This window comes from Artibeus jamaicensis, unplaced genomic scaffold (genome assembly GCF_021234435.1).
Source record: "Artibeus jamaicensis isolate MK-2021 breed Jamaican fruit bat unplaced genomic scaffold, CSHL_Jam_final contig_444, whole genome shotgun sequence".
NCBI classification, from domain to species: domain Eukaryota; kingdom Metazoa; phylum Chordata; class Mammalia; order Chiroptera; family Phyllostomidae; genus Artibeus; species Artibeus jamaicensis.
The window spans coordinates 7,941,160-7,961,562 of NW_026521831.1; the positions used below are offsets into that span (position 1 = coordinate 7,941,160).

Here is a 20,403-nt window from a genome sequence, read left to right on the forward strand (position 1 = left end):
CAGAGTGCTGCAGTGCAGATGCAGAGAGCGGGCTCTCCCAGAGGCACACAGGGTCACGTCCTCACTTCCCAAAACTCCTTCAGTGTCTGAAAAGCTCGAGTGTGATTCTGGGCCTGCCTGTCATCGTGCTGTCCCCAGCTAGCCCACACAGAGCTTTTAAGCAACTAGAAAGAGGCCACCCTCCCTCTGAGCTGAGCCTATCAGCCTGCTGAGCCTATCAGCCTCTGAGCACAAACTGCACAGCTGTCACGCAGTGAGCCTGTCCTGAGTCCTGGTCACGCCCCTGGGGTGCAGAAGCCGCAAGAGCTCGGTTCCATCACCTCTGTCCCAGCACACTCTGCTCTGGCCAAATGCCCCGAGTGGCTGTCAAGAGCGTCAGCACCCTCCACTCCTGCCACTCACCTTGGTTCACAACTACTTCTGCACAGAGAAACGATACACCAGCACAGCAGGGTTTGTTGATAAACTCCTGCTGCCAGAAAGATGCCCAGTGGCCTCCGTTCCACTAGAAACACATCCTGGATCTGTTAAGGTCATGATCGGGGGGGAAGGATTCATTTGCACAGGTCAGTACTAAGGAAGCCAGGTCTGCACTGGTGCAAGTCAATGGTGATCTGAGAAACCAGGGTTCTGAACGTTGGGCCAGCACGAACTGGGATGTGCACACAGCTGTCTCCCATCAGCCAGAGTTCACCTACCAGCAGGTTCTGAGGGCTCCATGCGGTTGCCTGGGTTCTCCCCGTGCCTGGTGGCTGGGTTCTCCTCCTCTTCACCTTCAGGGCCTATGATAAACTCTGCCCTGGAAGAAAGGAGGCTATCCTCAAGGCTGTCTGTGGGCTCCTGAAACAAAAATGACAAGTGGCCCAATGAGCAGCCCTTTGGAAATATAAAGAATGTTCTAGATCGAGTGAGTGCCTACTGGGCCCCAGTCTTGTTCTGAGCCCGGTGGGGGGGCTCTTCTGAGCCTCAGAAGAGACTTGAGCTTATTTCTGTAATGGTTAGTGGGAATTTGGATCAGCTGTTAATGAAACATTTTCATCCCCTTGAAATAAATATGGGAAAATATCAAAAACATTGTTAAATCTTCTTAGGCCTGCTTCTCCCTCTCTGCTCTAATCCCTGTGATCATGCCTTACTCATCAAGCGATTCCAACCCATGAATGTTTTGTTCAATAACTACTTACTTAGCAGGGAATAATTAGGTTGTTATTATTATATTTTGAATACATAAGTACTTAAAATATAAATATCAACTGTCTGGAGAAGTCAAAATTTTAGGAATAAGAAGTTGCTATAACATATGAGTTAAAGAGGACTAGGCATCCATACACAGATTTATAGGCAGACAAAATGTGGTATGTACATACAATGGAATATTATTCGGCCATGAAAAAGGAAGGGCCTCTGACACAAGCTACAACGTGGATGAACCTTTTAGATGTTATGGTACATGAACTACGCCTGTTACAAAATGGACAAAAACTGTATGATTCCACTTATATGAGGTGTCTACAGTAGTCAAACTCATAATAAGAGAAAATAGAATAGTGGTTTCCAGGGGTAAGGGAAAGGGGAGCAGGGAGTAATTGCTTAATGAGTTCAGAGTTTCAGTTTTACATGATGAAAAAGTTCCAGAGATTGACTGCACAACCATCACATTATAAACTGCATTTCATAACGTTCGACCTGCTGCAGTTCCCTGCCGCTGGGACTCCCCCACGCACACCCAGTAACCCGTTTCCGGTGTCATCCTCCAAGACACAGGGGCTGCTGTCACCTGTCAAGCATACTGGCCTAGGCCTCCTGCTAGCCCATCCTCCGTGTCCTCACCCTCATGTCCTCCACCTGTCCCCAGATGAGAACTGAAGAGCTAAGCTGTCTGATATGCACAGTGGGGACCAGGTGCTCTAAGACAGAGCCCTCTTTACTGACGAGCGTCTCCCCCATAAGACTTTGATAGAGGAAAACAAACTCCTTCAGCTTCACCTCCGCCTCTGGTATTTTAAGCCTGTGATAAATGTCAAGAGCATTGTGCAGATGGGGCGTTGTTTCGATGGCTCAGTTTCCCTACCCGTATGCTTATTCCTTCATGTTTCGTGGGATGGTGGTGTGCAAACTGACACAACACAGAAAGCCTGCCAGGAACGGCAGAGGGGCTTGGGACACCCCCAGCATCCCCTTTATACTCTCGTTCCCTTCCTCGAGGAGAAGTCTGCACTTCAAGGAGCCCTCTACTCTGTTGATCCTGTTCATAAACTGCAAACCACTGTAATCCATGGCCACAACCACCCCCAAGGTCACAAGGGACCCCTAGTTTCAGAATCCCCTGAACACATTTCAGGCTTTTATTTTTTCCTCCCTTGTCTTGACATGATTCACTTATTCCCTCCTTTTTTGGACTACCTCGCATCTTGGTTTTGGAGTTATCACTCTCCCTCAGTTTTCCTCTGGGTCTCTGAGCTCTTCGTCTTTACCTCTGGTCTTTACTTCCCCTGTTTACTGTCTCAAGAGTCGGTCCCTTGCAGGATTCTAGCCTTAGCTCTTTTCGATTCTTAATCCGCACATCCTACCAAATATGCTGGTGACTGCAAACTTGTATTACTGCCAATCTCTCTCTGAAGGTCCAGATCCACACCCCTGATGGTGCGTGCCAGCCCGGCACGGACATCTACAAGGCATTTCTGTGCTCGGTGTCTAAATGTGACTACACCGTAGCCCACTCCTGCCCCAAAGTCACCTCTCCTGCTAGAGTGACAACTTTTCTGTCAATGGCAACGTCTATAAACGGCAAAGCTAGAATGTTTCTCAATTCTTCCATCCCTAAATGCCAAATTAACAAGTGCTATATTGATCCTCTTTCCTCAAAAGTCAGCCAGACCTGCCCCTTCCCTTCATCCCCACCACTGCTTTGGCCCAGGCGCCCCTATTTTCTTCCCAGAGTGACCACAGTGACCTTCTGATAGAGCCCTGGCCCCAGTGTCCAAATCCTCCACTCCGCCCTCCCCTGACAGGATGAATTTCTCCAATGCATCGAATTCCATCCCCTCCTGATTAAAATTCTGCAGCAGATTCCCATTGTCACCAAGACAAAAGCCCAACTTAGTTTAGCAAACAAAGCCCTTAATAAATCTGAGTATAAAAGTGACTCTTCCTTGTCTCAGTTGTCACTACTTTGCCATCCTCCTTGTTTGCTCCAGTGACACTGAACTACTGGCAGTTTCCTGAGTGTGTTGCCCCCTCCTTTCCTCAACCCATCCCATGCATGGCCCATGAGCTGCATGCGGCCAAGGAGGGCTATGAGTAGGGCCCAGCCCCAAATCATAAATTTACTTAAAACCTTTTTTTTTGGCTCATTAGTTTTCATTAGTGTTTGTGTAGTTAAGGTGTGGCCCAAGACACCTCTTCTTTTTCCACGGTGGCCCAGAGATGCCACAAGGTTGGACACCCCTGTGTCTACACCACTTAAACGGAGAGTTCCCTGGGTCTCCGAAGTCCTGCTCTCCCACTGCCTTCATTTCATTAACTCCACTCATCCTGCAAAATAAGCTCAGGAGCCATCTCCTCCGGGAAGACCTTTGGGACCCCTATTGCACCTCTGAGGCCGAGGTGTCGTCCTGTCTCTGCACTCCTGTTGCCACCTTGTCCGCACTTCTCTCAACACCCTCATCACTCCATCTCCGGGTGTTCACTGACTTACACATCTTCCCGAGCAGACTCGAAGCTACTTGATTTCAATGTGTTTCCATATCATGTATTACTGTGACTGTTTTATAGCATGTACCTAATGACAATGTTAAAAGACAATACTACAGGGGTGTTATGTTGCGACAGGCAAAACTAATGAGTTAGTTGGGCAGAAAGGTACTTAAAAACTGAAGAAACACTTTGTTTGTATGCTATACCTCAAAAAAAATAGTTTTAAGTCATATCATACCTAAACAAACATGAGGAGAAAGGAAGAAAAGAAAAAGATGGTGAACAATGACTCAAATAATTCTAGCTGTGATGGCATGAGGGTGTTTTGGTGATATGCATGATTTAGATGGAAAATCAGCTAAACAGGGAGTAACCAATGCATGGGGCAGCCAATATGTAATGTTAGCGGTCCCTGATTTAAATAATTTTCTTGGGAAGCAGAAAATGAAATAAAGATTTTGTTGGCTGCTGACAAAATCAGTGGGTCTTACAAACTGAGGTTTCCTAGGAATTCCCAGTGTCCTTTGCCGATTTACTCACTCAGTATTCGATATGTACATTTTGTGGTATTCACTGTTACCCAAACTCTGTAGTAGGACCTTCTGATAAAAGTTATTTTAAGAATACCGGGAATGCTTTGTGTTTATGAAAATTATATGGATGGATATGCTAAAAACCCACTCACTCAAGACCTAACCCAAGAATTGTATATAGAAAAATATATACATAAATAAATAAATAATAGCTATTTAAAAAAGATTAGCCGCCATGAATATAAAACTTAAGAGTTACAAGAAAAAAACTGCATATAATGTAGCTCCATCACATATTGTTTTCCAGGAGCCTGAGCTGGTAGAAGGAGCAGGAAAACTGCCTTCGAACACAGTTTCACACAGAACCCAGCGTGGAACACAGGCTAACACTGGGCAGAGACTACCTTTCACTGGGTGCTCAGTCCTCATTACTGTTGGGCAGGGCTCCCTCATCTCTTACCACCAGCCGGCTTTCCTCTTTAGGAGCCAGTCTCTCCAGGAGTTCGCAAGCGAGCTGATAGCAGAGAATACTAGACTGACATAAGCTGCACTCAGTGGCTTTTTCGTCCTTCCGGCAGGTGTGCGAGCCCCCCCAGGGGGCTTGGAAGACGTTGTTTATGATGGACATGATGTCCTTGGACAAGGAGTGCTCTAAGCCCATCGTGATTCCATCATCCTGTAACTCCATCTGAAAGACACCCAAAAAAAGTCCAAAAAAAAAAAAAAAGAAGAAGAAGAAGAAGAAGGAGTTTGGTCCTTTTGTCCACTATTCCATTAGCACACTAATTGGGGATAAATTTCATTAACTGACAATGTTAAGTTATTTAAAGATGGTAGCGTTTATAGACCATGAATACACATCAATTTCCATGGATTCTTCTAAAAAGAATATAAACACAAGCCAAAGTAATGAGAATTATTTCTAAAATCATGTAGGACATTTAAAGAGAGTTGTTCTTTAAACTTATCACTCTGTGAGGTTTTACATATTTAAAAAATGCTGCTCCTCACCCAGTGTTCAGATATTGATTTCTAAATACCCTTATCCATTAAAAGGAACCAGGGATCTTTGGAGAAATGGCTGACTTCAGGTTTGGGGCAAGGAAAATGTGAAATGAACCCAGAGTATCTTGTCAGGTCAAAAATTTAAAAAGTTCAAGGATGATATGAGCATGTCAAAAGAACACAGGAGCCAGCTTAAAGGGACTCTCACTGACCAACTATGGGCCAATATAAGCATTGAGTACCTGAGTGTATAAATAGATAAATAAATAAATACATAAATGAGAGAGAAGGAAAAATTGTTCCTTCAATAGAATACCAACTAATACATTTTTTTAAATTATGGAATCAGAAAATTATCATTTGATACCCATCATAGAACTAATTAATTCAGGCATGAATCATCCATGGATGCTAAACTAGTAGGTAAAAGTCTGATGAGAAATGGGAAATCTCATGGTCTTACAGTATCTCTCTCCAAGTTACTTACTAATTACAAAGAAAAATGATCACTTTGTAGAAGCGACGTTTGCAGAAATTACCAAGTTATTGCCACTGATAAGGGGACGTTATGGTGTCATGTGTCTCAAAGAATACATCACACCTGTGGTACTAATGCCAAAAAATGCTCAACCCAAGTCAATTCATAAAAAATCATGAAACTCAAATTCAGGGGTGTTCTACAAAATAACTGGACTCTTTTAAAATATCAAGAACACCAAACTAAATAAAAACTGAAGAACTATCCTGGATAAAAACTAATGAGGTAGGAGAAATAATTGCAATAACTGATGCTGGATTGTGTCCTCAAACAAAAACAATTTTTTCTTTTGTTATAAAGGTGATTGCTATATCAATTTTGAAAATGAATAATTTCCATAAGTTAGATAATAGTATTAAACAATATTAATTTTCTAATTTTGATAACTTTACTTGGTTATGTAAGAAAACATACTTATGTTTTACAAAAATATAGTCTGAATTTTAAGGTTAAAGGGACATACGCTTGCAACTTCCTCTCAACAGGTTCATTAAAACATTCAGACATACATAAACAGATTAAGAGAGAGAAATAAATAAATGTGCTAAATGTTAATATCTGAAGAATTTAGGGGAGAAGTACTTGGGAATTCTTTTTATTATTCTTGCAACTTTTCTGCAAGTCTAAAATTATTTCAAAATTAAAAGTTTTAAAAAAATGTTCCCCTGACCAAAACTTTTTAAATTACCTTCAAAAAATCAATTTATAAAATATATTAAAATCAGCCAATCACTATAGAGTTGTACCTTGGTATTCCCACCAATAGCATTACCCAGTTTGTTCACCAAATTTGTTCAACAGAATCAATTCTAATGATGCTAGGACGTTTCTAAAATTCATATCCATTCTCATATGGCAATATCATTGCAGGCTCTTTAGGAAATTCCCAAAGGAGTTTGAGAAATGTCTTGAGTAACGCTGCATCATTTCAGTAGGTGTGAAGATGTCCAACACAGAAAAAAAATCACTATACAATGTTTTCCTCATGCTTCATTTCTGAACTAAAGGAAGCTCATGCTTCAGCTACCTGCTTCAGGAGAAGATCAAACATGAGGATGAAACAATTTAGATTCATTTCATCATCTTCACAGTCAAAGTCAATAGTCCTTCCTCCTGGGTGTCCAAAATTCTTGAAAGGGCTACGAAAGGGGCTACGCATAGGACTCCGAAATGGACTCTGAAAAGGACTGTGAAATGGACTCAGCATATTGTGCTGAACTCGTCGACCAGGATCAGAGGCAACACTCACCTAGAAGAAAGAACATCAATGCACATAAGTGAACTTGCAGAGGCTCCAGAGGCTCTATAAACTACTGGAGGCTGTGAAAGGTGTTTCCAGCTGCCACACTGATGTCCTTTCTTAGCCAATAGCATCAGTACCTCAAAATACTATAAATCTTTTCAAAATATAAAAATAAGAAATAGAATTACCCAAACTTTCTAACTGTCTACCCTTACTTTTCTAACAGAAAAGTAAAACTTCAGCACTCTGAAGAATAAAGGCAGCTGTCTTTGCTATTATGTTTTTTTGATGGTCTATAAAAACCTACCTTCTTTTGAAAATATACTTTATTGATTATGCTATTACAGTTGACCCATTTTTTCTCCCCTTTTCCCCCTCTGCCATGTATATCCCATCAAAAATTTCCCATGAAACTAAATTGCCTGCACTACCTAAAACTATAACCTGAAAAAATGAGAACTCAAGGAAAGTAAAACATTGCAAGATCAAGTTTAGAATTATAAGCATAGAAGGTCAGATTGTCATGACTGGTTAAAGAATAGACTCTGGGTATTACCATTATTAAACTGTCATGGGAAAACAATATATGTCAAATCTGTTGACTAATTGTTCTCCATGTGCCAACCCAACCCCCCTACACACATCCCGGCCCTCACTGCCCTGCTCTTCCCTGCACCTATACCCAAGGGTGCCAAGGACTGAGCTGCTCCTGGCTCTCTTGCTGACTGGCTCCCAGGGGTGGTAAGTCAATGAAAGGAACCAACAGGAGGCCTGAAGCTGAAGGAGAGATAAGACTATTTCTTCCCACTCCTTGCCTGCTCTGATGCTACATCTCTGGCAGTCTCTCCATCACCCTATAGCTCCTCTAGCCAGCCCTTCCTTATAACTTCAGCTCCCAATGGGCTTAAGGAAGTATTTACCTTGTTCTTCAACCCTAGGAGTATAATGGTTTCCCATGGAACTACTGGTTCACCAACAGTTCACCAATCCTTATTGCTCCCTTAACCTTTCCCATAACTCTACAGTCAGAGTTTGAACCATCACTTGAACCATCTGGGATAAATTCTGCAGCAGGACCCTGACTGACATACCTGTACATCACTCTCGATCATCTTTCCTTTCTTAAAGATCTCTGATAACCAGCAAGCTCCATGACCAAATTCAAAATAGAGCAGAAAAATACCCCATTAAGAATCAGAATACCTGGATATTGATAGTGTTACCTATGGACATAACTTCAGTTCACTCAACCTCAGGTTAAGTAGTTGTAAAATGCGGACAATGAATTCTTCCCCAACTGCTTCACACAGTTCTGTGATGTTATTAATTGTGACTACATTGCACAGTATAGAGTGCTAATGAAGTAATATAATATTAAAGGTTGCAGAAGTAAAAACCAAAATATAAATGGCAGCTGGTTCCTGTGAGGCAGATTTTTTTTTTTATTTCAAAAGTACTGAATACAAACTAAGATCCCGTGATCGTGTTATATTCTCTAATCCCCAGGCATCAGGTGGAATGACAGGGGGCCTGTGGTAGACCCCAGGGAAAACGTAAGGGGGAGGCTTGACAAGGAGAGAGCTGAGAACAGTCCTTGCCCACCGCGGGATGCTGGTCAACCTCCCCCAGACCAATCATGGTCTGGGAACGTCACTCCATCAACCAAAACTCTACCAGGTCCTCCACAGAAAAAGTATCAATAGTGTGCAACGTTTTTCATAGACTTGGAATCAGACTATATTGACTTTTCTCACCCAAAAAGGTACAAAGGGTCAATAAAATGGCCTCATAGTGACAGCGTCACTCCTAGTCACCATATGGTCTCACCTATAAGTGGGACCCAATCAACAAAACAAACAAGCGAGCAAAATATAACCAGAAACATTGAACTAAAGAACAATCTGACTGTACCCAGAGAGGAGGGGGAGATGGATAATGGGGGAAAACAGCGGAAGGGCCCTCAAGGAACATGGACAAAGGTTAAGGGGGTAGGTTCGAGGGTGGGAGTCGGGGATGGGGGGGCCAAGGTAGGGTGAAAATGGAGACAATTGTACTTGAACAACAACAACAAATAAACAAACATACATATAAATAAATCCAAAACATAGTTTGAAAAAAATCCGAACTCTTCATCCTCAAATGAAAGAAGTGATCTGCTCGGTAACTGATAAAGAATTCTTATTTGCCAGGAGACCAAAAACAAGTGCCTAAAAAGCTCCTCTTTTTTTGACTTCATCAAGGTTGAGAGATAACTAATAGGCGTGTATAAGAGAAAATGGAAACTTGATAACATTTTGATTACGGACTACACCAAACCTATCGTAGATTAATGTTTCTTGTTATTTAATGTGCTTAAAGGGCTTTAGGGTGAGCGGAGATGAAAAAGCACCTCCAGAGAACTACCTGACGCTACTTTTAGGCCCGGTGCGATCAAGCGAAACTTAGTAAGGGAGACAGAACGGCAGTGGCAATAATTACCCTTCGAGCTGCGAGGTTCCCTGCCAGTTCATTGACTCTTGATTTCCTCTGACTTGCCAGTTCTTTGACTGAATTAACTCCGTCAGAAAACATACTTATTAACAGTTGAAGTGGAACCATGATGTCTAACTCCGACAATACCTAAGAAAAAAGCAAATATATATCCCCCCCAAAATACAAACTTTAGAATTCAAAAGAAAACTGTGTTTGGCATTTTTTCCAAGGTGAGCCACTGAACATCCTCAGGTTCTTGTACTAAGAAAGTCGACATTACCGCTGAACCTTCCCCTTCCTCCCTCCCTCCCTGCATCTGACGTATCTTCCCAGTAAAACTCGAAAGTACCTCCTGGTGCTGCCCCTTCCTTCCATCTGTGCCGCGGGCTAAGGCCTCAGCCATCACCTTCCCCCAGGATGAGTCTAGTCAGCGAGCACTAGGGAGCGCTAGTGAGCTTCAGATCAGTCCCTTCCCCCTCCCACGTGGACATCCCCTTTGTCCCTGTTACCTGGAGCAAGCTCAGGTATTCTAACAACATCAGGTTATCTTATCTGTAGTGAATTTTCTAGAAACAGACGCCGCCTTCCTTCAGACAGAATTAATCCATCTTCTACTCAGCTTTCTCAGAAATTTCTACCTTCCTTTTTAGACCCATGGTCACTTTATATTTTATTTGATTATTTGATACTGTCTCTCCCACTGTGAGCTCTTCAAAGAAAGTAAGTATGAGAAAAGGACCATTTCTTATCCCATCTGTACCCCAGTGCATGTTGCGGTGACAGGCATATGGGTGCTCTATAAATGTTTCCACGATCAGTTAATCACAGAGTTGACTCGAATCACTGTTCCCCAAATGGTTAACGCCAGTGGCTTCAATCCTCCTGCAACTGGAGCTCCATCTTTCCCACCAAAACTATGGCAAAGCTCAGTCCACAAAACATGTGAACTGTTCCAGCTGTGGTGGGGACAGAGGTTACCGCCCTGTCCCCACCTGGCACAGCTCGAAGGGTGTGTAACCAAGTAACAACAAGTAGCTGCCTGCAGAAGAACTGGCTTTTCCTAAAGCGAGAAACTATCTTATTGAAACCTACCTGGGGATAAAAACTTAAAATTCTAGGTCACAAAGGTGGCTTTAAAACAAATATGTATCATCCCCTTTACTCTTTGTCAGTTGTGAAAAATAGCATTCCTTAGTTTAGCTCCTACTAGAAAGGAACCTTCAGAACCTGAAAAGCCTTAAGGATCACAGCCTTCGGTGAAACAAGTATCTGCAGCAATAGCTAACCTAAACATTGGTTCTGCTCTTGTTGCAGTGGCTCAGTGGATTGAGTGCCAACTTGTGAACAGAAAGGTTGCCAGTTCAATTCCCAGTCAGGGCCCATGCCTGGGTTGTGGGCCAGGTCCTCAGTTGGGGGGCATGCAAGAGGCAACCAATCAATGTATCTCTTGCCCACCAATGTTTCTCTCCCTCAATTTCTCCCTCCCTTCTCGTCTCGCTAAAAATAAATAAATAAAACATTTTAAAAAATAAATAAACTTTGGTTCTCTCTTCTTTTTTGAAACTCCCTAAACTTTCTATCAGGTATTCAACTCAACGTAATAAACTTTTAAGAACACCCACTAAATTCAAGACACGTGCCAGATGCTGTGAAGAAAGCATGAAGGGAGTTATAAATTCAAAAAAAAAAAAAAAAAAGGACATGGTCCCCGCCCTCAAAGCACTTTATAATCATGAGAAGAGACAAAAGTAAACTAAAATGTTAGACAGAACTAGAATTCACACAGTGAACCTGTCTGAATACTGGGGGAAGAATAATGAATGCTGATGGGAATATGGGGGGTAAAGTAACAGAAAGCTTCACAGATGAGATTACTGCTGAGTTGGATTTTAAAAGATAAGCTGGGGTTTGCATGAGAACGGGACAGAAGGTCACTCCAGGCTCAGCGAACGGAATGAACTACTCCTTAGGTCAGTGGCTCTCAACCTTTCCAAGTAAATGCCCAATTCCCATCAAAATATTTATTCGAATCTCACAAAACAGCTATTATACTCTTAGTATCTATTGATGGAAAGCTATCCATATGGGTCAAAAGCTACTACAATTCAGTAATAGCAGGGCATAAATTTGTGTTTTCTTAATAAGTCACAACTATAGCTACAAGTATTCAAAATGTAGTCATCTGCGCATATGAATCTGATCATCGGTCTGCAGGCGGTCCCCAGGAAACACACAGATCATGGACTCTGTGGTAGCTCCCTGCCCTCTGCTGGGGATTCGAAGTTCAAAGGCTAAGAACTGGTGCCCAAAAGACCGAAAGTATCATTCACTTACATGAAGCCACAGTAAAGCTTGTTCCTGCACAGAGGAAGGGTATCCTGTGAACCGACAGCTGATAAAGCCAAACATCTCTTCCATTGAAAAAGGTAGAGGACAGAGCTCAATGTCAAACATTTTGCTGGAAAGCAAAGCAACAGAAGTAAATGACTAACGGGCGGCTGCAGGAGGGTCTCCTATGCACTCCCAGCATGCTCTGTGGGAAGCTAAATGCTCTAGGTCAGTCTGTGTTCTGAACTGTGATTAGTATGTTTCATTTTACAGTAATAGCTTATGTCATTGGAATGATACCTTACAAATAATTCATATGGCTGTAATAACATTACGGTTCCTACATGAGGCTTAATGGAAGGAACTGCATCTCTAAAAAATGAGAGTGGCTTCCCAGCATCTAAAAACATTTTCCCTTTGGACTTTTCTCACTTTATCCAAACCATAATTATGTTTGAAAATAAGTAAACAACACGGTGCCTCTCTTATTCCACAAGAGCAAAATCTTTTCTGAACAATTCCAAATCACCTTAGCACGATTTATAGCAACTACTTCATTTTGGGCCTCCAAATTTCTCTGTAGGGTTTTGTAAAAAAGTAAATGAGATTCACATAAAATGCTTAGCACAGTGCCAGGCACACAGTAGGTGCTCAGTAAACGGTGGATATCATTATGATTACGGTGACTCCGTTGAACTACTTACCCACCTTAGTACTTCCCTGAATTCTTTTAACTGGTTGTCAGGGACTTCGGTTCGGACGGCTTCCAGCCACTCCGGCATGATGCACTCCCACACAGACTGGCTGACCACGTTGTAGGGGATCAGGCAGAGGATGCGGTTGAGACCTTCCTTCAGCTGAGTCACTGTGCTGCAGGACTTGTCCCAGTATCCGCCAACCTGATGGCAGTTCCACAGCCGCAGGAGAAAAGAACAGAACACACTCTGTGTTACAATTGCACACTAGGGTTTCCTCCAGGAGGTGGGCACAGAGAAGGCGATGATCCGCTGTATCTGAATCCTGGGCCCAGTATCCTCAGAGCGACATCTGCAAGAACCTACAAACCATCAGGACCCATAAGTTACATAACAGAAAGAAACCATGGTTACAAATACATTCAAATATTAATCACCACTGAATGTGAACTGTTCCTCTACAGGCTTCCTAAATGGCACATGAATTAACATTCCAAAGATGTATTCCTAACGGGGATACTGTGCAAGCATTCTTATTTCTGAAGTTTGACAAACCCATTACAAATATGCGCAGTCATGCGGTACTTCAGAGAAACACAGATTCCTACTACGATAAACTCTGTATTCGAGATTGTTCACTATGCAACAGAGAGGCACGGAGGGCTGCTTCCCCTCTGCTGCGTGTGCTGCCACGGTATTTTTCCTAAAAGTGCTCAAAGGCTGGTTGGATTCATGAATTTAAAATGCTGGTATTTTTTATTAATTAAGATAGTATATAAATATTCTAGTGCAGAAAAAATTAAAATCACAAATCTAGGTTCCAATTCCAATTTTAGATAAATTGCTATATTCTCATTATACATATCAAAGTAACACCGGGTTAATTAGTCCTGAACCTTTACTATGTAACAAAATTTGTGGAACCCTGTCTTATTTTAAATGAATCTAATTTTAGATGTTTAATTATTATATATAGAATTCCAGATCGTTCAAAACAACTGAACCAATTTTATTTAAAGCTCATATATTTTTTTGGTATCATATTGGTGAAAATCCTAGGTGACTGACTAGATATTTGGAGGAAGTAACTGTATTTCTGGGATTGTCGCTGCTTCATAGACTGATAATGATGAGACCGAAGTAGGTATCACTGTTGAGGTTCCTTTGACTCTACAATTTATGGTTAAGCCACACAAAGGCCTATTGGTTTTGAGTCACATTTTGGAAGAGATATCCCTGTGGAGATCCTAAAATGCCAATGGCTAGACAATGGATCCTTTTATTCGGGAAAATTTTTTATATTTAAAGGGATTTTCAGATCTGAGCTGGTGGCAGAGTAAGGTGGATATTACACTCACTTCTCCCAAGGACCAAACTGCAATTACAACTTAAATGTAGAGCAATCGATCTGAATAATCAACTAAAGACGTGCTGAAGAGAAGTCTCATAACCAAGGATTTGTAGAAGAAGCCACATCGAGACTAAATACATGAAACCCTAAGTTCATTGCAGCATTATTACAATTGCCAAGACTTGGAAGCAGCCCAAATGTCCATCAGTAGATAAGTAGGTAAAAAAGCTGTGATACATTTACACAATGGAATACTACTCAGCCCTCAAAAAGAAGGAAGTCTTACCTTTGGAGACAGCATGGATGGACCTGGAGAACATTATGCTCAGTGAAATAAGCCGGTCAGAGAAAGACAAGTTGTCTATGATTTCACTTATAGGTGGAATGAATGAACAAAATAAACCAACAAACATGATAGAAACAGACTCACAGATAGAGAACAGACTGACAGCTGTCAGAGTGCAGTGGGGGGAGGGGTTGAAGGGCTGAATGAAAAAGGTAAAGGAAGTAAACAAAAAAACCTCATAAACACAGACAACCGTATGGTGATTACCGAAGGGAAAGGGGAGTGGGGAAGGTAAAAGAGGGTAAAGGGGGTTAAATGGTGATGGAAGGAGACTTGACTTTGGGTTGTAAACATGTAATACAACACACAGAGGATGCATTACAAAATTATATACTTGAAACATATAAATTCTATTAACCAACATCACCCCAATAAATTCAACTAAAAAATGTTAGTGTAAAAAGAATGCAAACATCCAAAGAAATAACTCTGGCTGTCAGCCTAAGGGGTGCCTTGCTTTTTACTAGTGCCTCCTGTTATAAACTAGGAGAAAATTTATTTCCTCTCCCGAGAAGCTCCAATGAACACCCCCTCCAATGCCTTTTTCCTTAGCCTTTAAAAAGTAACTTCTCAGTCAACCCACACCACTGCCCGAGGTTGAACTACAACTTCCATGAGATTACATATCAGGGCAAATAAATAGAGTCTCTCCCACAAATACTGATAGGCTTGAGACCTTACAATGAACAGGTAACAACATGTTCCACCTGCTACAAACACAGTTCAAATAAAAATGAAGAGAAGAGGAAAAACAATTCTCACATAAACTAGTGAGTCTTGTATTACTATGACAGCCTCTCCTATAAGGTTCCTTTATTTATATTTGCTTATATGTTCACATATGTATGTTATGCATATATGATATTTTCTTACCTCCACATGGTATTGCAGAAAAAAAAGTTATAAAATCCCTCAAAAGTTCTCAATCTAAATGAGGTTTTTAAAAAATAACAGCGTATATAAATTAAGTATTCCCAAAATGTGAAGAAGTATAGGAAGTACCCCCAATTTTTTGAAGTACCTATGACTTGGGTAAATCTTTGATAAATAAGACTAGTCTAATATTGTTGGTTTAATAAAAACAGCTGTCTTCTAACCATGGACCAGACAAGAGGCCACATACTGACCCTGACAAGCCCACATGGGCCCTGCAAACTCAGAGACCAAAAGTCACCACGGGGAAGGACAGACGGCCTGAGCACAAAAACTCCTGACTAAAAGTGCGTCACGGTGGGGAGTCAAGGCATAGGGCTTGACAAACGTCAGTTTTCACCTTTGAAATCGTCTACGTCTTTGTGCGTCTAAGACAGCATACTTTTGAAATGTCAGAGCAATGTTCTTTTCCAGACCTGTTGAAGGCAAGACCGCCAGCACCGGAGCACACAACTCCTGGAGCAGGAGATGACATAAGCCCACATCAGTGTCTTCCTGACCACATACCTTCTCTATGTGCTGTGAATGTTAACTCTCCTGCGCCCACCAATGTAAGCATGCGCCTCTCCATTTTGCTTTTTATCCAACCCCAGAGATGTTCCTGCTTTACCTTCTCCTGCCCCCTTAATCTAACACCAATGGATTTCATGTAACCCTCTCTCTACCTCCTCCTTTGATTCTACTGTATAAAATGAACCGCAAAACTGCCCTTCTCACAGGCATTTTCTCGGTCCTTGAGATTTGGCTTCTAGGCATGTCCTCAACATTTTGCCTCAAATAAACTCTTATAAATTTCTTCTACCGGCTAGCCCTGGCTGGTGTGGCTCAGTGGATTGAGTGGCGGCCTGTGAACCAAGGGGTCACTGGTTCCATTCCCAGTCAGGGCACATGCCTGAGTCGCAGTTGGGGGGGCATACAAGAGGCAACCACACATTGATGTTTCCCCTCCATCTCTTTCTCTCTCCTTCTCCTCTCTCTAAAAATAAATAAAATCTTTTTAAAAATGTGTTCTATGGGCTAGACGATTTCTCCTCAACAAGACGGCTCTGCTGTACTGAGTAAGGATTCCACAACTTTAAGGAAGCAGTTAACAGGTCCATAAAACTGCGAACCCCAAATCAAGCAGAACAAAAATTAATTACAGGGGACTAAATGTACTGATGAAGAAAGATGATCATTTTTATTGGTTTTTGGTTTGGAACAAAGCTGGTTCTTTAATGTTCCATTTTCTAGACATAAGACTTCTCTTAGGCTATCTATAACAGCAATTTGGTAGATTGTACCTTTTTGTAAGCAAAAATGAAGTACATCTTTTTCTCCCTACCTGACCCCTCCATAATTCAGAAACTCTCATTGAATATTCTTATCTTCATGGCAACATAGTTATTTGCACAAGTTCAATAAGAATCTGTGCTCTTTGTAATAGGGCATAGTTGAAAAAAAAATCGGTTGTATTACCAAGGCTTTGACTAGAATGTCATATTGAGAGTAATGTGGCTAGAAGCAGATAACGACCAGACAGTTTTAAAGAACTAAGGTTGACATTATAATTAAGGTTGAAAGTTTTAAGGAACTGTAATAGAATAAAGTACTTAATCTTTCTGAATCCATCTTGCTCAAGCCCACTCAATCCCCATAACCTGTCAGTTAACAATTTCTGCTTAGTCTTGCACATAGATATCCTAATCAATAAAGGAACCTAACCTGTAGCCTAGGAACTACTGAAGCAACCTGGCTGCTTGAAACTACTGCCCTAAGGGGTTAAGGAAGGTTACTAAAAAATGACTGTTTTCCCTGGCTGGTGTGGCTCAGTTGGTTGAAGTGTTGTCCATAAGCCAAAAGGTCATGGGTGCAGTTCCTGATCAAGGCACATACCTAGATTGTGGGTTCAGTCTGTAGTCAGGGCACATGCGAGAGGCAGCTGATCAAGGTTTCTCACATCATCGTTTCTCTCCCTCTCACTCTTCCTCCTTTCCCCTCTCTCTAAAATCGATAAGCGTGTCCTTGGGTGACGATTTAAAAAAATGATTGTTTATCAAAGTATTTATAGGAACCTTGTGACTGGGACCACCGCCACCTAGTTTGTTGAACAAAAGCCAAGAAGTTTCATCATCCCCCTCAGACCCTTGCTGCGTCCAGGTGATGTCTGCAGTCATCAGTTACTTCCTGACCTCAAACCACTCCCATTTCTCCTTCCCCTGACATAAAAGAAGCCTGAATTCTGTACTTTCTCAAGATGGTCCTTTAGCACGCTAGTCCTCCATCTTCTCAGCTAGCTGAACATAGTCGCTTTTCTTGCCCCAACTCCTTGCCACTTGAGTTATTGGCTGTCATACAGCAAGGAGTTCGGGCTTTCACTCAATTTTAGAACAAAGTTTGAACATTATGCTAGTGTCACAAAGCCCTTTCGGAAAAATCAGCCTGGTACCTGGCTCATGGGACTCCCATCCCATAGACAAGTAAAGAAGGTCACTTCCTGGCAGGCCCAGAAAACTTAAAATATTTTGGGGACCTCAAGAAAAAAGCAATTCACTCAAATCTATAGACAATGCAGATGAAGTATGATGACTTCATCCTGGTTTGGCATCTTAACTTTGAGAAGCTTTTGAAAGTGCAATCTGAGATTCTTTATAAAAGTTCCAGCAAAACAAACTTAAAAATGCCTTCGTGGTCAATTACCATTCCTGCTGCACTTAGGAAAATAATCAGCCCCAATTTAATGAGACTACACTTATTTTGTGAACAAGAGTAATCTTACTTTGATTATCTTCCATCAAAATGTGGGTGATTAGAGAGAGAAATTTTGTGTTTCAGTGGAAAACTATTACCCTTGTGGATTATCAGATTCCAGTCCCGTTCATTGTCCTTCGGCTATTTGTCACCTCTTTGGAAAGTGGCTGCTGCTGTCCTTTACATTTTATCAATAATTGATCTTTCCAATTTTTCTCCCACCTTACTGACTTGGTGCCACTAAGACCTAAAACCTGATACTTATTGAAACTAGGCTGTCTCAACCCAAAGCCCTATGAGCTGAAAGACAACTTGATAAGAACCTCCATGGACCTATTACTGCAAGAGTTCAGGCTGCTCAGGAAGATCACCCCATGCCCACATCCTCCCCGCTCTGCTCCAGGAAATAACCGTGACCGCGACACTGATACGCTCCCTCTGTCATCTAAAGATGCTTTGAGCTCTGGATCCAGGACTAGGTTTATAGTCTGCTCACACCATTAAGCTGTCATTTTCTTTTTGTTTCCTTGTTCTAATCTCTGCTCTTTTCCTCCCCTGCTGATCTCTTAGCTCAAAGTTCCTACCCTGAACGTGGCTTCATAGCAATCAACCAAGCCTCTTTTCTATGTGAAACTTCTAGAGAAGTTTCAGATGGGAGAAAGGTGGGTGGCCCACTCACACCCCTGAGTTGTTATAAAGATTATCTTAAAGTGGGAAACATTTGAGCCACAGAAGAAGATGCAGAAAGAAAACAGTGCACAAACTGCCCTTATCTGACTAAAGCAGAGCCCTCAGGGGAAACAGAGCTGCCACTGAGCCCCCCAAAGGGAGCTTTCCTGTGAACTCAGCCGCCCTTGGGGACACACAACCCAGTCCCATCAGCATTAGCACCAAAAAGCCCAAAATAATTTTCCTTATCTTCCCATTCAAGTAGGAAAACCCTTATCCGTGGGTCTGAGTAAGCCTGCATATAAGACAAACAAACTTTGTCTTTTTTCTTGCTAACATGTCTTCTCTCAACCACTGAACTCAAGTCAGACAAGTTTTCCTCCCAATGCAATGATGTCTGCTTATCTTCCAGAGTCAGATCACACCAGCCCTTCACCATTCGGAAAAAATAATAATAGAAAACATATCAACCCAGTCAGAGAATGCCAGGAAATTGGGAATTTCCAGTATGCAAAAGTCCAGTTTGGTATGTGAGTCAGTGGCACCAAAGCAGAAAGAAGTGTATTTTGATAAATGCAAGAATGCTCGAGTTCTGAAAACTTAATAAAAGCTGCACCTTTAGATGGTCTGTGTTCTGTTTTATTCTTAAATGTCTTATTTACACCGAATCCTGCCTCAAGACCTCATTGAAAGAAACCCAAAAAAATCACACACACACACACACATGCACAAAACCTTAGAAAAGGCACTGAAAACATTTCATCTGTTGCTGCCAAAAATGGATTCTGGGTTAGACACACATTACGCTGAAGTCAGGAAATGTGAGATCTTCCCGGCCGTACAGCTGAAGCCTGGCAGCCCAAGACAGAGCAGAAGCAAAAGCACACAGAAATGTGTCCTGTGAGCCAGAGGAAAAGCCAAGACAGGTTGGGTGGCTCCTCGCCCTTCTCGGCATTCCAAACAGGAGGGCAGAAATGCTGCTGTTCACTCCAGAAAGGCTTGCGGAAGCGCAGAATTGCCTGTAGCCAAATGTTAGCCTTTCCGCAGACAAGAAAGAGACTGAGCTCTAGCAACCACAAAGAGAGGCTTTCTTTTTTCCTGTTTCTTAATAAAAATATTCAGCAGTGTCCACAAAGAATATTCCCTTAAATCCTTACAGACACTTCACACATTCTTCTTCCACTCCTCCCCATCCCAAACCAGCACCAAAGCAGGACATCACCCAAATACATGCACTAAACTAAACTACGCTCCTTCAGCTGCACTAACACACAAGACACGTTGCTCTTCTCCAGGCACTGACACCACCCTCACGGCGAAGGCCATGCTTCCCCCCAAGTCTCCTCTCCAGCCAGGCCCAAGCAGTAGGCCTCCACTTACCCTGGCGAATTCCATTGGTTTGGGAAGAAGGCACATGACCATGACATCAAAGCGAACATCGCACACCGTCTTCAACCACTTGGTGACAAACTGAGGCTTCAGTTTTTCCACCAAACTTCCAACTTCATCATCCATCATGTAGGCGGTGGAGTGAAACCACTGGAACACCATGGCCACCAGCCGTGCCAAGCTCTCTGTCGGTGTGTTCTCACTGGGTGTGCAGAGGCTCACCTGGAAACAGGCAGACCAGGCCAGCTTCAGCCCCCAGCCAGAGTCACGCAATTATTACAGGCTCGTATAACAGTTAAAAAAAAAAAAGATGCCCCGGATCATCCATCTGAAACAGGCAGTTTTCTAAATGATGGGGATCACTTATCTGAGAAACCGTGCTCCTTTCCAAGAAGAGGCACTTTGCAACAATCGTCTCCCTTTAAGACTGAACCTTCCCACAGGCCTTTTCTCCTATAAGAAATCCATTACACAA

At 42.2% G+C, this 20,403-nt stretch overlaps 1 protein-coding gene across 3 annotated transcripts in view; it reads right to left on the reverse strand.

Moving 5' to 3' along the window:
• The window catches only part of UNC79 (unc-79 homolog, NALCN channel complex subunit), a 162,292-nt gene that overhangs the window by 91,147 nt on the left and 50,742 nt on the right, over positions 1–20,403 (reverse strand). For all 3 annotated transcript variants that reach the window (XM_053665979.1, XM_053665978.1, XM_053665980.1), the window contains 7 exons: positions 19,920–20,150; positions 12,524–12,714; positions 11,822–11,945; positions 9,494–9,634; positions 6,800–7,021; positions 4,690–4,917; positions 699–840 (listed from right to left, as the gene is read on the reverse strand). In XM_053665979.1, the coding sequence (XP_053521954.1) occupies positions 699–840; positions 4,690–4,917; positions 6,800–7,021; positions 9,494–9,634; positions 11,822–11,945; positions 12,524–12,714; positions 19,920–20,150 (1,279 nt within the window). The remainder of the gene's footprint in view (positions 1–698; positions 841–4,689; positions 4,918–6,799; positions 7,022–9,493; positions 9,635–11,821; positions 11,946–12,523; positions 12,715–19,919; positions 20,151–20,403) is intronic.